The following is a 22239-nucleotide window of genomic DNA, read 5'->3' as shown; positions in this document are numbered from 1 at the left end:
ACATATTTTATCCTGAAATGGATGAATTCATTTTGTCTTTAAGCAGTTTCGCGCTTGAGGCGGGTATTTTTTCTTGGAAAAGCAAAAAAAATAAACATGTGTATGCCTAGTTAATTTTCGTATGGAGGTTCATTTATCACCTGCTCTCGAAATTCATCACATAAATAAACAGTTTTCACACGAATTTCACCGAACCTTACTTTTGAGCTTCCAATTTGGCATATTTTATCCAAACGGGACCAAAGTTCCGAAATACGGAACAATTCAGGGGGCAATTCGCAGTTCTTCCCACCACCGTCGCCACCATTTCCACTCCTCCAGATCCACCCTCCGTCCTCCTCCTCCTCCCCGCTGCCCGCTGCCCGCTGCGTGCTTCCTCCCGCCCCAACCACCTCCGCAGCCAGATCCCGCGAGCTCCCACCCCCACCCCCACGCCCCCGGCGCGCGCTCGCGCGCGCCCTCCCGGAGATCCCAAGCTGGATACCGTCGAGAAGATCGTCGAGGACTTCGCCTCGGACATGGCCCTCAACCCCTTCTCCTCCGGCACCCGCCTCCGGTCGAAATTCACCCCCGATCCGCCGCGGCAACGCCGCGAATCGCGCCTGCTTGCTTGCTTGCTCTGACCGGCCGAGCTTCCTTCCTCCCTTCCGCAGGGACATGATACGGGCGATACGCGCGTGCAAGACGGCGGCGGAGGAGCGGGCGGTGGTGCGGCGGGAGTGCGCGGCGATACGGGCCGCGATCAGCGGGGACGGCCAGGACCTGCGGCACCGCAACATGGCCAAGCTCATGTTCATCCACATGCTCGGCTACCCCACCCACTTCGGCCAGATGGAGTGCCTCAAGCTCATCGCCGCCGCTGGCTACCCCGAGAAGCGGATCGGCTACCTCGGCCTCATGCTGCTCCTCGACGAGCGCCAGGAGGTCCTCATGCTCGTCACCAACTCGCTCAAGCAGTAGGGCTCACCCCCACCCCACCCCCTGTCTCCCTGCTGCTGCTGCAGAGTGTTTGCTTTCGTAATTGAGTAATGCTAGTGCTTGATTTGGGGGCAGGGATCTCAACCACTCGAACCAGTTCATCGTGGGGCTCGCGCTGTGCGCGCTCGGGAACATCTGCTCCGCCGAGATGGCCCGGGATCTGGCGCCTGAAGTGGAGAGGCTGATGCGAAGCAGGGATGCTAATACAAAGAAGAAGGTGCTTATTTTTGTACCGCAATTCAGTTTATAGTCAGTGAATCCACTCATCCAGTAGAGCTAGAGCATGTCCAGAATAAGCATCTTCCCGAGGAATTGTTTGTATGTTAAGATTTGGGGTGAAACCTAGGTTGATTACGAAGCTGCACATTGCTATCGAAGCCATTCACTTTGGATTGTCAAGTGCACAAATAGTAAATATAAATCTGGGTGCTCTGTTCTGCAACAGTATGAGTGCATCTTGGCCCATCATTATTTTTGATAATATTTTATTTATTTTTACTTGGCAGTTATTCATTTTTGCTTCACACTTCTACACTATGGACACAATACTTTCATGATATTCTTGTCTCTGTTTATTAGGCTGCTTTGTGCTCTGTAAGGATTGTAAGAAAAGTCCCGGATTTGGCGGAAAACTTCATGGGTCTTGCTGTATCATTACTGAAGGAAAAACACCATGGGGTTTTGATATCTGCAGTTCAGCTCTGCACTGAATTGTGTAAAGCCAGCAAAGATGCACTGGGGTACCTGAGAAAGGTAATGACATTCTTTTAGTGTTACACCTGAGGTCTGTTTTGACAATAACTGGATTACGACAATGATCGATAATTATATTTATAGTTGTAGCCCATCATGTGTTAATGTAACATCTCAACTATTTATGATAGTGAAGTTTATTGGTAGAGAGTTTTACACCTTCTAGCGGTCAAGAATTCAAGCTGCAGTGTTTCATAATAGAAAATATTCTTTGACCTGCAGTCTACATCTTATGTTTCAAATTACTCAATTGCTTCCATATATTATCTCCCAAGATCATCAATACATCACCTTTTGTTTTCTACTCCCTCCGTCCCAAAATAAGTGTCTCAACTTTATACTAACTTTAGTACAAAGTTATACTAAACTTGAGACACTTATTTTGGGGCGGAGGGAGTAGCATTTAACTGAGTACTTTACAAGTTCTAAATGACACTACCTGACACAAGACCTATCCTCTAACTCAATATTTCATTGTAGAACTGCATCGAAGGTCTGGTCCGAATACTTAGAGATGTCTCCAATAGTTCATATGCTCCTGAGTATGATGTTGCTGGCATTTCGGATCCTTTCTTGCATATCCGGGTTCTTAAACTTATGCGTATGTTGGGTCAAGGTGACGCAGATTGCAGTGACTATATGAATGATATTCTCGCTCAGGTGATTGCTTAATATCTGTCATCTTTGGTTTCACATGCACATGCACAATGCTGTCATTTATTGTTGTCCGTGCAAAGCATGATGATTTGATCAATTCCTATTGCTTGAGTTATTTTTAATTCTAGTTTCATCTGGTTCCTTAATCTGCATTGGCAATGGTTAACTATGTATTCTTTTTAAGAGGATTTGCAACATCAGTAAGTTAAGTGATCTTGGGCAACCGAGCTACAATGTGGGGAAACATATATTTTAACTGTTCAAATCACAATGGTGGAAAGCGTCAGATAACAATATCTGCTTGAAAGTGCAATAATAAATCATGACAATTGGCAAAGCCTTGATAGAGTAAAGAGCAGCAGATTGAGGCTCTGTTGAAAAAGGCGATGCCTAGGTGGCGCTTAGTTACGCTTAGGTGCTAGGCAACGGCTAAACGCCTCACCTAGGGCATAAGCAGTAGTCTAGGTAGGGCAAGCAAGAAATTGTCCATTCCAGCAAGAAATCATACCGTATTGCACTTGCAGGACAAATGAGCCATATTCCAATGGTAGCAGCTGGTAGTTTACTCATTTACATGTTATAAATTAGTGGCATACACATATAAACCCAAAATACAACCCTGGTAGTAAAAAATGTACGTCCGCCTAGGCCACGCCTACGACGCTTAAGTGTCGCCTAGATGAGGAAAGAAACTGCACACGCCAAACCAAATTGTTCTAAATTAAAAGTTAAAACACACTGACAATCTTAGAACAAACAGTCGTGAACTTCTAGACTCGAGCAACTTAGCAGCGTGAGATGAAAGAAAAACCTTGCTGAACTTTATTGTTACATCACACAAGTAATAGAACCCAGCAACTCGAAACACAATGGAAGCACGTAATACATGGCTCAAGAACCAAGCTAACAATCCTACAACAAATCTGCAGTAAATTCTGATATATCTCTTGTTGACCTTCTTCCAGTCAGGGGATAGGCTTATAATATTGTAATGTTATGCAACACCGTGAGCTCAGTTTTGCTCTTTTTTTGGTCTAAAGAACAATTTTTGCATACTTAACCCATTGCTCAGGTAGTTCATGTTGTGTTAATTACTGACTTGCTGTATACTGTTGTTCCTTTAGTTCCAGCTTAGGGTAGTGCTGCATGTGTGTTGGATTAGAAGACACATGAAAGATTATTTTTTCTTCCCTATTTACTGAAAATTTACCACAACGTGCATTTTTTTGGTAATCGGCACTTATTTGCATATCACATTGGAAAAATAACTGTTGTATTCTTTTCCAGGTCGCAACAAAAACCGAGTCAAACAAGAATGCTGGAAATGCCATCTTATATGAATGTGTTGAGACTATAATGGGTATTGAAGCTACTAGTGGTCTACGTGTCCTGGCTATTAATATTCTGGGTAGATTCTTGTCAAACCGCGATAACAATATAAGGTTAATTTTTTATTTATTTTGATCTCGATTGCTTATTTTTTCTGTAAAATAAGGTGTCTGAAGACTTCTATTCTCTCTTTTACCTGCTAATTGTAATAGGGAAGTACATTGAACTTGCAGCTTTAGTTTATAACTGTAGCTTCAGCTATAATTGTTTTCTGGTGGTGATGCATCAAACAATTGTCTCTATTTTTCCTCTGAGCAATTATATCAACAAAAATGTTTATCCATCTGTTCCGTTCTGGGGTAAAATTTTCACTGTTCATCTATTTTTTTCTTTCAGATATGTTGCTCTGAACATACTTATGAGGGCCATTACAGTAGATGCACAAGCCGTACAGAGGCACAGGGTGACAATATTGGAGTGTGTAAAGGTAAGAGTATGCCCTGTCTGATATGCTGAGTATTTGTCTTCTACTGGGGTTTGGGGACCAATGTATGTTCAGTATCAGAATAAGGGCTCTCTCGTTAATTCCTCAGCCTCCGAACGCCCACACTGTGAAAATTTCAATATGTTAGTACAGTCCTCCCAGAAAAAACAACAACAACAACAAAGCCTTTAGTCCCAAACAAGTTGGGGTAGGCTAGAGGTGAAACCCATAAGATCTCGCAACCAACTCATGGCTCTGGCACATGGATAGGAAGCTTCCACGCACCCCTGTCCATAGCTAGCCCTTTGTCGATACTCCAATCCTTCAGGTCTCTCTTAACGGACTCCTCCCATGTCAAATTCGGTCGACCCCGCCCTCTCTTGACATTCTCCGCACGCTTTAGCCGTCCGCTATGCACTGGAGCTTCTGGAGGCCTGCGCTGAATATGCCCAAACCATCTCAGACGATGTTGGACAAGCTTCCCCTCAATTGGTGCTACCCCAACTCTATCTCGTATATCATCATTCCGGACTCGATCCTTCCTCGTGTGGCCACACATCCATCTCAACATACGCATCTCCGCCACACCTAACTGTTGAACATGTCGCCTTTTAGTTGGCCAACACTCCGCGCCATACAACATTGCGGGTCGAACCGCCGTCCTGTAGAACTTGCCTTTTAGCTTTTGTGGCACTCTCTTGTCACAGAGAATGCCAGAAGCTTGGCGCCACTTCATCCATCCGGCTTTGATTCGATGGTTCACATCTTCATCAATACCCCCATCCTCCTGCAACATTGACCCCAAATACCGAAAGGTGTCCTTCCGAGGTACCACCTGGCCATCAAGGCTAACCTCCTCCTCCTCACACCTAGTAGTACTGAAACCGCACATCATGTACTCGGTTTTAGTTCTACTAAGCCTAAACCCTTTCGATTCCAAGGTTTGTCTCCATAACTCTAACTTCCCATTTACCCCCGTCCGACTATCGTCAACTAGCACCACATCATCTGCAAAGAGCATACACCATGGGATATCTCCTTGTATATCCCTTGTGACCTCATCCATCACCAATGCAAAAAGATAAGGGCTCAAAGCTGACCCCTGATGCAGTCCTATCTTAATCGGGAAGTCATCGGTGTCGACATCACTTGTTCGAACACTTGTCACAACATTATCGTACATGTCCTTGATGAGGGTAATGTACTTTGCTGGAACTTTGTGTTTCTCCAAGGCCCACCACATGACATTCCGCGGTATCTTATCATAGGCCTTCTCCAAGTCAATGAACACCATATGCAAGTCCTTCTTTTGCTCCCTATATCTCTCCATAAGTTGTCGTACCAAGAAAATGGCTTCCATGGTCGACCTCCCAGGCATGAAACCAAACTGATTTTTGGTCACGCTTGTCATTCTTCTTAAGCGGTGCTCAATGACTCTCTCCCATAGCTTCATTGTATGGCTCATCAGCTTAATTCCACGGTAATTAGTACAACTCTGAACATCCCCCTTGTTCTTGAAGATTGGTACTAATATACTCCGTCTCCATTCTTCTGGCATCTTGTTTGCCCGAAAAATGAGGTTGAAAAGCTTGGTTAGCCATACTATCGCTATGTCCCCGAGACCTTTCCACACCTCAATGGGGATACAATCAGGGCCCATCGCCTTGCCTCCTTTCATCCTTTTTAAAGCCTGCTTCACCTCAGACTCCTGGATGCGCCGCACAAAACGCATGCTGGTCTCATCAAAGGAGTCGTCCAGTTCAATGGTAGAACTCTCATTCTCCCCATTGAACAGCTTGCCGAAGTACTCCCGCCATCTATGCTTAATCTCCTCGTCCTTCACCAAGAGTTGGCCTGCTCCGTCCTTGATGCATTTGACTTGGCCAATATCCCTCGTCTTCCTCTCCCGGATCTTAGCCATCTTATAGATGTCCCTTTCACCTTCCTTCGTGCCTAACCGTTGGTAGAGGTCCTCATATGCCCGACCCCTTGCTTCACCAACAGCTCGCTTTGCGGCCTTCTTCGCCATCTTGTACTTCTCTATGTTGTCTGCACTCCTATCCAGGTATAGGCGTCTGAAGGAATCTTTCTTCTCTTTAATCGCCTTCTGGACATCATCATTCCACCACCAGGTATCCTTATCTTCGCTTCTCCTTCCCCTGGACACTCCAAACTCCTCCGAGGCCACCTTACGGATGCAAGTCGCCATCTTCATCCACACATTGTCCGCATCCCCTCCTTCCTCCCAAGGGCCCTCCTTAATTACCCTCTCCTTGAACACCTGAGCTACCTCCCCCTTGAGCTTCCACCACTTCGTTCTAGCGACTTTGGCACGCTTATCCCGCTGGACACGAATCCGAAAGCGGAAGTCAGCAACCACCAGCTTATGCTGGGGTACAACACTCTCTCCAGGTATCACCTTACAGGCTAGGCACGCACGCCTATTCAAAATCTCCATAAGAGTGGCTGAGTTTTTACGTTGGCTCGCCAAGCCTATCACAACCCTCCTCCTTTACCCGGGCTTGGGACCGGCTATGTTGAGACAACATAGGCGGAGTTTCCTCCCAGAAAAAAAGAGAAAGAGAAAAATCTGTCTTAACTTTTCTTTATCTTCTATGATGTTTGTATTTCTCTCATCATCTCTCTCTCCTGAATTTTGTGAATCAAAACATGTCCCTGTACAAGAATAGCCAGAAATGCTAGGCTATTCCTTATACTACGAGTCTGCTTGTGTTGTAAATACCTTTCCCCAATGCTTTGCATATTTAGTCTAACTTCTTATCATGAATCTCATATTTCCCTGCTCCCTTGGAATAGATAGCTCATAGCTTCCTACTTGCTAAAGCTTGATTCATTTTGTCTGGGCCTTTGGGGGCATAGTCCTGTTTGGATATTGCTGCTCTTTCACAGCAATATTTAACTCACGGTTTTACACCACACTGATATATAAGTAACTCAAACCTTTCTGTACAGTAATTCAGTGTTGCAATCTTTCAGGCTGTAACTAACATTTCCATTTATTAATTCTGGAACCTTAGTTCTGCTATTTTGGCTTGTAACATTTTCAATCACCTGTGCACTTTTCAGGACGCTGATGCCTCCATTCGCAAAAGGGCCCTGGAACTTGTTTATTTGTTGGTCAATGATACAAATGTAAAGCCTCTGACCAAAGAGCTAGTCGACTACTTACAAGTAGCTGATCCAGACTTCAAAGAAGATCTCACAGCCAAGATATGCTCCATAGCTGAAAAGTTGGTATTTTTCTCTCTCTCTTTTTTTTTGGGGGGGGGGGGTCCTTATGATGTATGGCACGTTTAACAAGGTTGCATATCTAATAGGTTTTCTCAAGAAAAGTTATGGTATCTTGATCAGATGTTCAAGGTTTTATCCCTGGTAAGTACCAAAATAAAAGTGGATCTATCTTGTATCTGAAAGGTTTGCAGTCCAGAACATATTGGTATTAGCAATTCAGCTTCTTTGTTACTATGTTGTTGGAGCTAGTAGGAAGACTTAGCTATCATTGTTGCTTTCTCGATCTGTTTTATGGAGAAGTCTGTGCACATAGTACACACCGGGACTAGCAAGTGAGGGTATCACAGACTATCAGTATAATTGACCACCATTGACAATACTGCATGAGAATATCAAGGTCGCAGAGAGAATTTGATTTTGCAGGCTACTGGTGGTACCTGTTAGTTAAGTGGTTTGATTATGATTTGGCGGCCTAGATTGTGAAACTGTTGGTTAAGTAGTTTGAAATAGTTGGCCGACAAAGATTTTACTAGAATCATCAATCGTGTGTTGTTCTTGTTCACGATCATTAGAAATCTAAGAAAAGTCTAGCCATCTGGGAAATAAAATGTCTAATAATGGCTGTTGGAAATGTATGTATTCATGTTGATACTATTGAATGCATATGAATGCTTGCACCTACAAATGGAACAACACATACCTCCAATTCTGCAGGTTAAATGTTCCTCAATGACCAATAGATAAAAATAAATTCGAATTCATGTTGCACTTTTATTGATTAACAGGCTGGAAATCATGTGAAAGATGATGTGTGGCATGCCCTTATTGTTGTAATAAGCAATGCGTCTGAACTTCAAGGATACTCAGTGAGATCATTATACACGGCTTTACAAGCATACAGTGAACAGGTATGGATTTAGTTTTTATTCTTTATAATGTATGCCATTCCATTCCATCTATTTTAATATCTCAGTCTATCTGACGTGTAATCTTGTTGACATTACATATTTACACTGCAGGGAAGTTTACTGAGAGTAGCTGTTTGGTGCATTGGTGAATATGGTGAAATGCTAGTGAACAATGTTGGCATGCTTGAAGCTGAGGCACCAATCACAGTGAGTGCACATTCTTGTAGGCCATGCTATTCTTGATGTTCTGAACTACCTAGACAGCTTCCAGCTCAATTTTAAGTTTCACCTACTTCAATAGCTGGCGCATATATGTCACAATGTTTTCATCCCCCATTATTGTTTTCATTCTCCTTTCTGCTTTCATGAACTATCTCTCAATAATTGCTGGTAGTATTTCTCGGCAAAACATTCATTTAATCATTTGGTGTTTAGTTCAAGAGAATCTTATTAGGATGAGTAAATTGCATTGTGGGTAAAAACAGCTTGTGAGGTGGATGCAACTATGTACGGAACTTTACAATGGTTTGTTTCGGTCACAAAGCTTGATTAGTGAGCTCAAAGGCCAGTTGTGCTAATAATGCTTAGTCAGCATCCAATGGTGAAGTGTTCTGGTCGTGGGCTCTCAGTCCCATGAACTTTTGCAAGGCTAATATTCCATTTGGTAGTACTCCCTCTGTTCCTCAATATAAGGTGTATTATTTTTTCAAAAAGTCAAACTTCTCTAAGTTTGACCAAGTTTATAGACAAAAATATCAATATCTAGAATACCAAATCATTATTACTAGATTCATCATGAACTATATTTTTACATTTTATATATTTAGTATTATAAATCTTTATATATTTTGGTGTAAAGTTGGTCAAACATAGACAACAGTTGACTTTTTGAAAAACTAATACACCTTATATTTAGGAACGGAGGGAGTATTATTTTTCTATGGTATTGTTGTCAGACATCATGCCAAGCACATCAACCTGTGCAGGTAACAGAATCTGATGCTGTAGATGCTGTTGAGCTAGGTCTTAACCGTTACTCTCCAGATGTGACAACTAGGTCCATGTGTCTAGTTGCTCTTTTGAAGCTCTCCTCACGGTTTCCATCTATGTCGGAGTAAGATATCTTTCAACTTGACCTAGTACTGTAGTTGCATAACTTCTAAAAAAAAATACTAGCTCAAAGCTGCAATGTTTTTTAATAAGGAACCATTTGAATTTGTTCTTTTGGTTCTCCTGTATCCATAATATTTCCAGTAATTTCTGAATACTGCAAACCTATGTAATGCTGTATTGATGTCTACACTATGGTAGTCATATGGTGTATTTGTGTATGATTTTCTCATCTTTTTGTACATACTACTGCCATTGTGTATTTGTTTATAATTTTCTCATCTTTTTGGCATCTCTGCAAACTTACCTTCTGTACAAATTCACATCTTGTAGATGCTTGCCGTGGTACCAGGTTGTAACCTGGAAATGCTTTAGCATGTTAATGTAAATATCGTTAACTACTACCAACTGCTTCTTACATTATATTACTGTTATGTTAAATCGTATGATTTAACTTTTTAACAGGAGGATAAAACAAATAGTTGCCCAGAATAAAGAAAATATGGTGCTTGAACTACAGCAAAGATCAATTGAATTCGGTTCCATTATACAAAGACATCAGTCTATCAGGTGGGTTACAGGACTTCTAAATATTACTGCATAAACTCTCTTTTATCCTGGTACTTATGAATGGTATTAACCTTAGAGAAATGTGTTATGTGCAGGTCATCTTTGCTTGAACGCATGCCTGTACTGGATGAAGCTACTTATCTTGTGAAGAGGGCTAGTGCCACACAAGCAACTATTCCAGCATATAAGCCTGCAGCAGTCACTCCTGGAGGCCTTAAGCTTCCTAATGGTGTAGCAAAACCTGCTGTAGCTCCATTAGTTGATTTGCTGGATTTAAGTTCTGACGATGCACCAGCCACTTCCGCTGCTTCTGCTACTACAGCACCTAGTGATTTTCTACAAGACCTTTTGGGTATTGGTGGGACAAATCTATCAACTGCAGGTATTTTGTTTTGCATTTCCATTATTGTTCTCATGGACGTGCCTTGTTACTTTGCTTCACTTGACGTAAATGGAGCTAGATGGTACTTCATATCCTCACCATAGACATACTAAGTTCCTTTCGTTTTGTTCAGGAGCACCTTCATCTGCAAGCACAGATATTCTAATGGATCTTCTATCCATGGGATCGTCTCTATCACAGAATGGTCTGCCATCTCCAGCCCAAGGTAAAAGTAACTCTAATCGTAACAATGACCTTATTTTCTATTTTTGTAGCCATTACTGATCTGTCTAACACTTCTGTATAACAGAGAAAAAACCTGTTTCTGCTGCACCTCAAGTTGGTTCTCTTGTACCCGAACCTATGGATCTACTCGGCAGTTTGTCATCAAGTGCATCTATTTCTGGTTAGTTTGGTTGATGCTAACAGTACTAGTTGCTTCCTCTATCTTTTTATCGCCAGTGCCAAAATGTAACACTTGTGCCTCAGGAACGAAATCCACTATTGCTGCACCTCAAGCTGTGGATCTGCTCGATGGTTTGTCACCAAGTACGTCCGTTTCTGGTAAGTTTAGTTTTAGAGTTTTGCAAGGAAGAGCTGACCATGATATGTCAATGTTTCTAAAAATTCTATTTGAGCAGGACTTGAAGATACTCGTCCGTCAATAACGGCTTTCCAGAGTGCAACTTTGAAGATCACCTTTGATATCAGAAAACAGCCTGGAAAGCCGCAAGAGACTATCATCCATGCCACTTTTACAAATTTGACATCTAGCAATTATACAGATTTCGTTTTTCAGGCAGCTGTTCCAAAGGTAACATCATGTTCCCTTGGTCAAGGAAATATAGCCTAAAATTGTGGTGCATTCTTGTTTCTTTGTTTGTTTTATTGACTAAAGGCTAAAATATTTTCTGATATTGATGGAATGTTCCTTATGCTTTCCAAAACGATACTGCAGTTCATTCAATTGCGACTTGATCCAGCTAGTGGTAACATTGTTCCAGCTAATGGAAAGGGTTCAGTCACACAAGGTTTCAGTGTCACGAATAATCAGCATGGGCAGGTTTGACTTGCATCCTTCACTTTGGGTTCATCTTCCTGACTTGATTGAATTGCATTCCACATTGGGAATTTACGCTCCGTTTACAGCTGAGACTATCCTATAATGCATTGTGCTTCATTTCCATTTATGTGCCAGTTACCAGCATGACAGCATGTACATAGCTGGCTGAGAAGTGAATTGTCTGTAGAGTTCAATAGTCCTTTTATAAGAAGAGAGTCGACTATTCCATAAGTTATCAGAGACTAGACTCTAGATTGCGTGTCATACCATGGTAGCACCTGCATAAATAACCTTTTGATACATGAACACGGTTCTTGGAATTCCATGATAGTATTTGGTTTCTCTTCAATGTTTTTGACTTACTGTTTCTGCCCTGCCCCGATGGTTGATTTCTCTTTGTCGCCTCTGTTATGATTTTGACACAGAAACCACTTGCAATGCGTATCCGGATGTCGTACAAAGTGAACGGCGAGGACAGGTTGGAACAAGGTCAAGTCAGCAATTTTCCACCTGGAGTATAGTGCCATTTGTGTGTAACCTATGTTTTGTTGTGATAGCTATGTTCATTTCATGTGTTCGGGGCAGAGGGGAGATTCTTGTCTCTTGTTATACTTTTTCGGCTCCTATTCCCCATTTGAGGGCACTTAAAAATATAGTCCGGCTTGCCCGTCATTGTCTCAATATATAGTGTATAGTAGTTACAGCAGTGTAAAATATTTGGAATCATCATAATGTATTTTCATGCATGTGTATTTCACATTCAAAGATCAAAGATAATCAAAATTATTTGGCCTGCCCCTTTGAGTTATTAAGCAATCGATGGAAATACTTGCCGCAATCATAGTTGTTGGGGAATTTCCATAGTTCATATTAAGTAAACCATGATGGAAATCGAAATCTATTAAGACCAAGACAATTATTTTGGATAGGAGGGGGAGTATCAACTAAGAAACTATTACTCGTGCAGTTAGGGAAAAAAAATGGAATACCATATAGTCCAACACAATCAGACAATATATGTGTACCATAGAGTCCAACAAAATTAGACAATATAGATGTGTACCATAGAGTCCAACACAATCAGACAATATATACGTTCATCACAAACCATAAGCATATTTATAGAAATCAGATGAACGAGTAGCCAAAAGAGAAAAAAAGTCACGTGAATGATATCTTTGTGTATTGCGTGGTGCTTTGAAAGTGCTGATGTGATCCCGAGCTCATGTGATCCTGGAAGAACAGTAAAATCTAAAAAAATAGTAAAACAATTCAAAAAGATCTGATTTTTTTGACAACAAACTTTGGTGTTTTTTCTACATGCATGCAAAATTTCATGACGAAATTACATTTGTGGAGGTGTGGGTAAAAAAAAACAAAATTGATGTTCCAAAGTGCTTCCAAAAACACTTTTTCGGAACATTAATTTGTTTTTTTTTGCCCACACCTCCACAAATGTAATTTCGTCATAAAATTTTGCACGCATGTAGAAAAAACATCAAAGTTTGTTGTCAAAAAATTTCAGACTTTTTGATTTTTTTACTATTTTTCAGATTTTACAGTTCATCCGAGATCAATGGAGCCCGGGATCACATACTCCATGTCCGTGGTGCTTTAATCTCAATGAAATTATTGGTGTCGTAATTGCCTCCTCCCCAAATCACCATTTCCGTACAAATTCTCTAATTCAAGCCCCCATTCTAAATCGCCATAGACCCTTTGGTGCCTCTTTGTGTCTCCACTTTATCCGTTATCGGACAAATGACCTTCTACAATTCGACCGCACATTTCAACCAAATTGCCATGGATCCTTTGGTTCTGATGTGTGTCTCCACTTCATCCGCTATCGGAAGATGGATTGGCTCCACACGGCCAACACGACTGCTTCTTGGTGCGCCTCCTCCGTCAGCTCATCCACACACTCGACCGCTTCCTGCCTCCTGATACGGACCTAAAGGGCACCAACGTCTCTCCAGCATCACCACCGACATTTCTTGCCTTCATCATCCACAAAATTGTTTACCGTGCTCGCTGGCAACAACTTCAACATAATGGATCACATATATAGTTTTTCTCCTCCCTGTCATCGACGGTGCCCTCCGTCACCACCGACTCGTCCAGTATTTCTCGCTCCATCATCCATTACATTATGTACGGTGCTCGTCAGCAACAACTTCAACATAATGGACCACATACATATTTTTTCTCCTCCCCGACATCGAAACATACCATGATGCGATGTATGCACATGGCCTTTAGAAGCTCTATATCATTCCGAAGTCTCAGTTAGTGTAAGAAATTATGGTGATATCGTCTAAATTATAAACATAATTTCATTTACATTTTTAATCAAATAATCTTAAATGATATTTTTTTCTGAGTTGAAATTGATTGTTATTTATTCAGATTTCTGGGGCAAATCCATGTTCAACACATCCCTTATAGTCCGATCTTATACATATTATAAATACAACATTCCTAACTAAATTATGAGCGACACAACATGTCATTCGACGACCATTAAATTCCTTTGGAGGACAGAGTAAAACATTGTTTTTTATTATTGGTCTAAAGATGAAAATACTATTTTCCCGATCAGATAGTTTCGACACCATCGTTTTGAGTCTTATTAAATAAACTTTATTAAAGGTCATTTTTGTATTATATTTTTGAATTTTGGATTGGGATCTTATTGAACCAAATATAGTTTAAATGTACAAAAATGATAAAAAAATAGTAAATAATAGTTAGCCATGCAAATTAAGTGCCCTTTTATTTGATACTAAACTTTTTTACCTCCTATGACTAATTTTGTCTCTAAATTGTAAATATTATTTTCAACCATATTTTTCATATTAAATTATCTTAACAGTTTTTCTCTTGTTGTAGTTCATACACCACAACATTGATAAATCCAATATATACAACCGAAACTTTTACCATTAAAGGTACTATAGTACTGAAAGTATGAAAAATGATAATTGCTTAACTATGCTTTGTTATTTATTTCAAACAATTATAATTTTCGGTGTTGTAGTTAATCTATCAAAATAATAATTTAGTAGATACATGTGTGACATGCATAAACATCAGATACTATAATAATATGTAGAAGTTTTATCATAGATAACATTCCCTTTATATAACGTCTATCGTATATATGAACTCTACCAGGTGCATGCACATGAATAAAGTTGGATTCAACTTTTCTTACTAATTTTAAATCTAGTTTACAATTTGCTTAACCACCTTTTTATTGCCTATTTGTCTATAGTATATTGTAAAATAAGTCAATACAACAACATTTAGCACATGCAAACTGAGCTTCACCGTTAAATATATCTTGTTTATACTTCGCTTAAAGTAACCTCGGAGCACTTGGAAGAGATCATATTTTGGAGTCTTCTAGTGAGTCGATGATGCAACAACGGGGCAATTTTTTTAGAATGTTAAAGAAAATTGAAGCCGCCCCTAGAACTATGGAATGTGGTCATGAACACATTCTCCAAATATATACATGGGCGTTCTAGAGTCTTATGAGGGCATGTACATTGGTGCTATCTTAGGAGTGCCACGTAGGATAAACGTGGAGGTGGAGGAGAGAGAATCATAAGAAAATATTTGTCTTCTCTTATTTAAGAGATGACCTCTTAGCACAATATGCCTCACCATGTTTTTAGAAATAGCTAGTTATTAAAATTAAGACTAAGACATAACTCATTGTAGACATACTTTTATTGTCATCCCTAAACTATATGCAAGGCTTAAGATAAGACTGTCTTATCAACCCCTGATAATCTTGAATCATGTGTATAGGAAAGGATAAACTGCAAGCTCAGATATGAAACCTAAGACACAACTTTTGACAGTTGAGCTGGAGTTCCACCAATGCATCTTTCACTTCTCCTACATCTTTCCTAATTATTTTTATTCATGTGCCCACTGCCAGCGTGTACACACCAGACTGAGAAATATATAGTCTGCAGATTTTACATAGTCTAAATGCTTGTAAGTTCAAGATTATTTTTAGAAGAAAAGAGTTGATCCTTGCATCAGTTATTATAAGAACTAAACTCTAGAACATCTAGCATGTCATACCATGATAGTACATAAACACGATTCTTTAAATGCCATGATTACAGAACTTGCATTATGTGGCCCATGATTATTGCTGATTTATCTTTGTTACCTCTATTCCATTGAGCACATAAAAACCGCTTGCCAGGTTTATACGTATGTCTTGCAAAGTTAAAGGCGATGACATGTTAGAACAAAGTCAAGCCAGCAATTTTCCTCCTGGGTAATAGTACATTTTGTGCGTATCATTATCATGTATGATGTGATGGTTCTCTTCATCCCACGTGTTTGGGACGCAGGGAAGATATCTTTTTATCTCGTCCTGCTTACTATATAACGCAGTAACCGCAAATGCTTAACTCCCACCCGCGGCCCATTTTGGTTTGAAAATATTTTGAGATTTGACCCTTTTTCCTACCGCCGGGGATGCTGGCGGTAGGGCTGTACATGCTACCACCCATCGCTTTGGCGGTAGCCCACTCATCCATGCCAGCTCTAGTAAACGACAATTGTCTCCTGTCGCCCACCCTACCGCCATGGACCCTGGAGGTAGGATGTACAACTCTACCGCCAGAGACCCCGACAGTAGGTGCTGAGCAGTTATAAACCCGCGGGGACCGGGTCGCGGGGTCCACCCACAAACCCAACCCCCATCTTCTCCGCTGCAGGACCACAAGAACAAAGAGGGGTTCCCTCTCTCATCCCCTCCACTACCCTCCTCCGATCTCCTTCGTTTCTCCACCGTTTTTGTGATGGCTCTGAAACGAGAGAAGTAAGCTCTATCAATCCCTCCAATTCGTTTTAGTTAAAAAGCTTTTGATTCGATGCATTATTTGGCACAAGATGAACCCTATTTCATCTAGTAAATTTTAATTTTTTGTTGTTGTTAGGTTTGTTTAGTTTGGAGTAATATGATGTATGAGGTTGGAGATGAACCCTAGTTCATGTTTCTATATAAGGTTCATATTCATAATTTTTTTTGAATTTTTCATTGATGTTTGTGTTGGAAATATGCCCTAGAGGCAATAATAAAATGGTTATTATTATATTTCCTTGTTCATGATAATTTTCTATTGTTCATGCTATAATTGTATTGACTGGAAACCGTAATACATGTGTGAATACATAGACCACAACATGTACCTAGTGAGCCTCTAGTTGACTAGCTCGTTGATCAACATATGGTCATGGTTTCCTGACTATGGCCATTGGATGTCATTGATAACAGGATCACATCATTAGGAAAATGATGTGATGGACAAGACCCAATCCTAAGCATATCACAAGATTGTGTAGTTCATTTTCTAAAGCTTTTCTAATGTCAAGTATCATTTCCTTAGACCATGAGATTGCGTAACTCCCGGATACCGTAGGACGTCACAACGTAACTGTGTGGCTATAAAGGTGCACTACAGGTATCTCCAAAAGTGTCTGTTGGGTTGGCATGAATCAAGACTGGGATTTGTCACTCCGTATGACGGAGAGGTATCTCTGGGCCCACTCGGTAATGCATCATCATAATGAGCTCAATGTGACTAAGTAGTTAGTCACGGGATCATGCATTACAGAATGAGTAAAGTGACTTGCCGGTAACGAGATTGAACGAGGTATTGGGATGCCGACGATCGAATCTCGGGCAAGTAACGTACCGATTGACAAAGGGAATTGTATACGGGATTGCTTGAATCCTCGACATCGTGGTTCATTCGATGTGATCGTCGTGGAACATGTGGGAGCCAACATAGGTATCCAGATCCCGCTGTTGGTTATTGGCCGGAGAGCTGTCTCGGTCATGTCTGCATGATTCCCGAACCCGTAGGGTCTACACACTTAAGGTTCAATGACGCTAGAGTTGTTATGGGAAATAGTATGTGGTTACCGAATGTTGTTCGGAGTCCCGGATGAGATGCCGGATGTCACGAGGAGTTCCGAAATGATTTGGAGGTGAAGATTTATATATGGGAAGTCATCATATGGTCACCGGAAGTATTCGAGGGTTTGCCGGTATTGTACCGGGACCACCGAAGGTGTTCCGGGGGGTCCACCGGGAGGGTCCACCTGCCCCGGAGGGCCCTATGGGCTGTATGTGGAAGGGAACCAGCCCCTAAGTGGGTTGGGCGCCATCCCCCCTAGGGCCCATGCGCCTAGGGTTTGGGGGAAACCCTAAAGGGGGCGCCCCCCTTGGCTTGGGGGGCAAGCCCCCTCCCCTAGGCCGCCGCCCCCCTCTTGATCTCATCTAGAGGGGCCGGCCCCCTTCCCTCTTTGCCCTATAAATAGAGGGGAGGAGGGAGGACAACAGCACCTCATCCATGGCGCAGCCCTCCCCCTCTCCAACACCCCCTCCTCCTCCATTTGAGCTTGGCGAAGCTCTGCCGCAGAACCGCTGCTCCTCCACCAGCACGCCGTCGTGCTGCCGGAGTTCTTCCCCAACTTCTCCTTCCCCCTTGATGGATCAAGAAGGAGGAGACGTCCCCGTGCTGCACGTGTGTTGAACGCGGAGGCGTCGTTGTTCGGCGCTTAGATCGGAATCAACCACGATTTGAATCGCTGCGAGTACAACTCCTTCATCCGCGTTCTTGCAATGCTTCCGTTTCGCGATCTTCAAGGGTATGAAGATGCACTCCCCTCTCTCTCGTTGCTAGTCTCTCCATAGATTGATCTTGGTGACGCGTAGATTTTTTTAATTTCTGCAATGATCCCCAACAGTGGCATCATGAGCTAGGTCTATGCGTAGTTTCTATGCATGAGTAGAACACAAGTTGTTGTGGGAGTCGATTTTGTCAATTTACTTGCCGTTACTAGTCTTATATTGATTCGGCGGCATCGTGGGATGAAGCGGCCCAGATCGACCTTACACGTACGCTTACGTGAGACAGGTTCCACCGACTGACATGCACTAGTTGCATAAGGTGGCTAGCGGGTGTCTATCTCTCCCACTTTAGTCGAATCGGATTCGATGAAAAGGGTCCTTATGAAGGGTAAATAGCAATTGGCATATCACGTTGTGGTTTTGGCGTAGGTAGGAAACGTTCTTGCTAGAACCTATAGCAGCCACGTAAAAAACTTGCAACAACAATTAGAGGACGTCTAACTTGTTCTTGCAGCATATGTCATGTGATGTGATATGGCCAAAAGGATGTGCTGAATGATATATGTGATGTATGAGATTGATCATGTTCTTGTAATAGGAATCACGACTTGCATGTCGATGAGTATGACAACCGGCAGGAGTCATAGGAGTTGTCTTAATTTATTGTATGACCTGCGTGTCAATGAAAACGCCATGTAATTACTTTACTTTATTGCTAAACGTTAGCCATAGTAGTAGAAGTAACAGTTAGCGAGACAACTTCATGAAGTCACGATGATGGAGATCATGATGATGGAGATCATGGTGTCATGCCGGTGACGATGATGATCATGGCGCCCCGAAGATGGAGATCAAAAGGAGCAAAACGATATTGGCCATATCATGTCACTACTTGATTGCATGTGATGTTTATCATGTTTTTGCATCTTATTTGCTTAGAACGACGGTAGCATAAATAAGATGATCCCTCATAAAATTTCAAGAAAGTGTTCCCCCTAACTGTGCACCATTGCGAAAGTTCGTTGTTTCGAAGCACCACATGATGATCGGGTGTGATAGATTCTAACATTCACATACAACGGGTGTAAGCCAGATTTACACAAGCAAAACACTTAGGTTGACTTGACGAGCCTAGCATGTACAGACATGGCCTCGGAACAAAAGAGACCGAAAGGTCGAACATGAGTCGTATAGTAGATACGATCAACATGAAGATGTTCACCGATGATGACTAGTCCGTCTCACGTGATGATCGGACACGACCTAGTTGACTCGGATCATGTATCACTTAGATGACTAGAGGGATGTCTATCTGAGTGGGAGTTCATTAAATAATTTGATTAGATGAACTTAATTATCATGAACTTAGTCTAAAAATCTTTGCAATATGTCTTGTAGATCAAATGGCCCACGCTAATGTTGCCCTCAACTTCAACGTGTTCCTAGAGAAAACCAAGCCGAAAGACGATGGTAGCAACTATATGGACTGGGTCCGTAACTTGAGGATCATCCTCATAGCTGCCAAGAAAACATATGTCCTTGATACACCGCTAGGTGACACTACAAAAAAAAGACACATTTGTGACATTTTGGCCGAACAATTTTTTTTCTGTCATACATATGACACTTCTATGACGATAATTGTGACAAAACCCGGTATCATCATAGATGTGGTGGGTGTCGGTGTCAAAACCGGCGGATCTCAGGTAGGGGGTCCCGAACTGTGCGTCTAGGCGGATGGTAACATGAGACAAGGGACACGATGTTTTACCCAGGTTCGGGCCCTCTTGATGGAGGTAAAACCCTACGTCCTGCTTGATTAATATTGATGATGTGTGTTACAAGAGTAGATCTACCACGAGATCAAAGAGGCTAAACCCTAGAAGCTAGCCTATGGTATGATTGTTGTTCGTCCTACGGACTAAAGCCATCCTGTTTATATAGACACCGGAGAGGGCGAGGGTTACACAGAGTCGGTTACAATGGTAGGAGATCTACATATCCGTATCGCCAAGCTTGCCTTCCACGCCAAGGAAAGTCCCATCCGGACACGGGACGAAGTCTTCAATCTTGTATCTTCATAGTCTTGGAGTCCGGCCGATGATGATAGTTCGGCTATCCGGACACCCCCTAGTCCAGGACTCCCTCAGTAGCCCCCGAACCAGGCTTCAATGACGACAAGTCCGACACGTATGTTGTCTTTGGCGTTTGCAAGGCGGGTTCTCCTTCACGCTCCAGGTGTTTGCCGGATAGTGTCCGGTTGCTTCATAAATGTTGCGCTCCTTGGCTTCCACGTCCAATAATGGCCTTCTTCCACGTGTTGTACGAATGCGAAAAGCCAGGGTATTCTTACGTTTTACCCCCTAGCTGCGTGAATAAGCTGCCTATAAGAGAGGCGATGATCCAGATCCAAATCACACCATCCTCCTTCCGCAAGTACTCATCGAGGCGCATCTGACAAAAAATCCATTCCAACATGGACAGTCGACGCGGCTCCTCTTCTCGCGCTCCCAGTCCTCAGCCAGGAGATTGGAGGAGATGCTCAGTCCCGCATAGTGAGTTAGTGACGCTCCAAGCAGAGGGATACCTTCCCCCGGCCTTTATGGTTCCGGTTCGAGCCGGACTGGCCACCTACAAGGGTGGGAAGCAGGCGGAGAGCGTCCCCAATCCCTCCAAAGGAGAGCGGGTATGCTTCGTCCCCTACTTAATAAGGGGACTCGGATTTCCTATACATCCGTTTCTCCGGGGGCTCCTGGAGTTCTATGGACTCCAACTTCACCACCTCACGCCTGCCTCCATTTTGCACATCGCGGGCTTTGTAGCTCTTTGCGAGCTGTTCTTGGGCATCGAGCCCCATTTTGCACTGTGGAAGAGGCTGTTTTGCCTCGTACCCCATTCTCACGGGGGGTCGATATATCAAGTGGGCGGAGTCGAAATATGGCGCATCGCCGGGACCGGATATCTATCCGGAACCCTGAAGAAGGCGTTCGAAGACTGGCCTTCGGAGTGGTTCTATATGGAAGACGCCCCGCTGCCGGATCCAGTTCGGATCGGCCTCCCGGAGTTTAGCAACGCTCCTCTGAAGAAACGCCTGAGTTGGCGCCCGCGGAGCCCTCAACAGGAAGATGATAGGAGCGTCCACTATCTGATGGGCCGGATACGGCTACTAGCCCATTCCGGATTAACCATGATTGGAGTCATGGCCACATGCATTATGCGAGGGGTGCAGCCGCTCCAATATAGGGGCCACCCTATGTGGGATTTTAACGGGGAGAATGACGCCACCCGTCATGGCCGCACGGGGCCGGGATCGGCCGCCGATCTGGTGAAGATCCTGTCCGGCTTGTACAAGGGGGAGAAGGAGGACTTCCTCCGCACGAATCCATTGAATGGATTCTCCATGAATAACCCTCGGAGCTGGGTAAGCGGACGCTTATATATCTGATCCATGCGTTCAAAGGTAAGTGTCTTACTTTATGATTTCGACGCAGGAAATACGTCGGGATGTGGCGGGCATAGAAAGCCCAACTCCAAAACCCGAGGATCCGGGAAGATCCCTTGATCCGGCCTCCGAAGAGGATCCGGACATAAAGGTGGATTTGATTGACGGGGTGTTCTCAGCATAGACAATGCTTTAGTCGCCATTATGGCTGACTACCCCAGTTTATGTCCGGCTTCCCAGGTGAGTACGACCGAAGCTGACACCGTTACTTTTTTAATGCTTATTTCTGACCACCGTGTACCAATGGTGCTTGGCAGGAGGTGCCTTTACGGCGGGAAGCCAAGCCTGCGGCGACTGATCAAACGAGGTCAATGCGGCCTAGTAGGCAGAAGAGGAGTGCGGCGCGAATCGAAACGTCACCGCAAAGGTATGGTGCACCATTGTCTTTTAAGGTAAAGACTCCTGGGAGGCATATTAATGCTCATGATTCTTCCAGGAGAAAGAGCGCTCACCGGACTGAGTCCGGAGAGGGTGCCCACCAAGCCTCCACCAGCCAGGCTCCAACGCCTGGTTCGGAGGGGGAGGCGAGCGCAAGGCGCGAGCCGGATGCTCCTCCAACGGAGGATGCCGACAGGTTGTCCGCC

General features: G+C 43.0%; 1 protein-coding gene across 3 annotated transcripts; it reads left to right on the top strand.

The window, feature by feature from the left end:
• Positions 1-306: 306 nt before the first annotated feature.
• Positions 307-12279, top strand: LOC123139390 (AP-1 complex subunit gamma-2). 3 transcript variants are annotated; one of them, XM_044559194.1, is made up of 20 exons: positions 307-556; positions 654-956; positions 1054-1195; positions 1558-1731; positions 2212-2391; positions 3676-3830; positions 4114-4204; positions 7289-7452; positions 7540-7594; positions 8239-8361; positions 8473-8568; positions 9348-9475; positions 9937-10041; positions 10137-10423; positions 10557-10649; positions 10734-10829; positions 10913-10987; positions 11065-11237; positions 11382-11486; positions 11912-12279. In XM_044559194.1, the coding sequence occupies exons 1-20, from the start codon at positions 519-521 to the stop codon at positions 12005-12007; spliced, it is 2679 nt and encodes an 892-aa protein (XP_044415129.1). In that variant the 5' UTR covers positions 307-518; the 3' UTR covers positions 12008-12279. The 3 variants fall into 3 exon arrangements, with proteins under 3 accessions (XP_044415129.1, XP_044415130.1, XP_044415131.1); XM_044559195.1 differs by lacking the exon at positions 307-556 and having other exon boundaries at positions 733-956; positions 1036-1195; XM_044559196.1 differs by lacking the exons at positions 307-556; positions 654-956; positions 1054-1195; ... (2 more) ...; positions 3676-3830; positions 4114-4204 and having other exon boundaries at positions 7289-7456.
• The last annotated feature ends 9960 nt before the right edge of the window (positions 12280-22239 follow it).

This window comes from Triticum aestivum, chromosome 6B (genome assembly GCF_018294505.1).
Source record: "Triticum aestivum cultivar Chinese Spring chromosome 6B, IWGSC CS RefSeq v2.1, whole genome shotgun sequence".
Classification (NCBI taxonomy): Eukaryota; Viridiplantae; Streptophyta; class Magnoliopsida; order Poales; family Poaceae; genus Triticum; species Triticum aestivum.
Note: the sequence above shows the minus strand (reverse complement) of the source record. Positions and strands in the feature narration are given on the sequence as shown.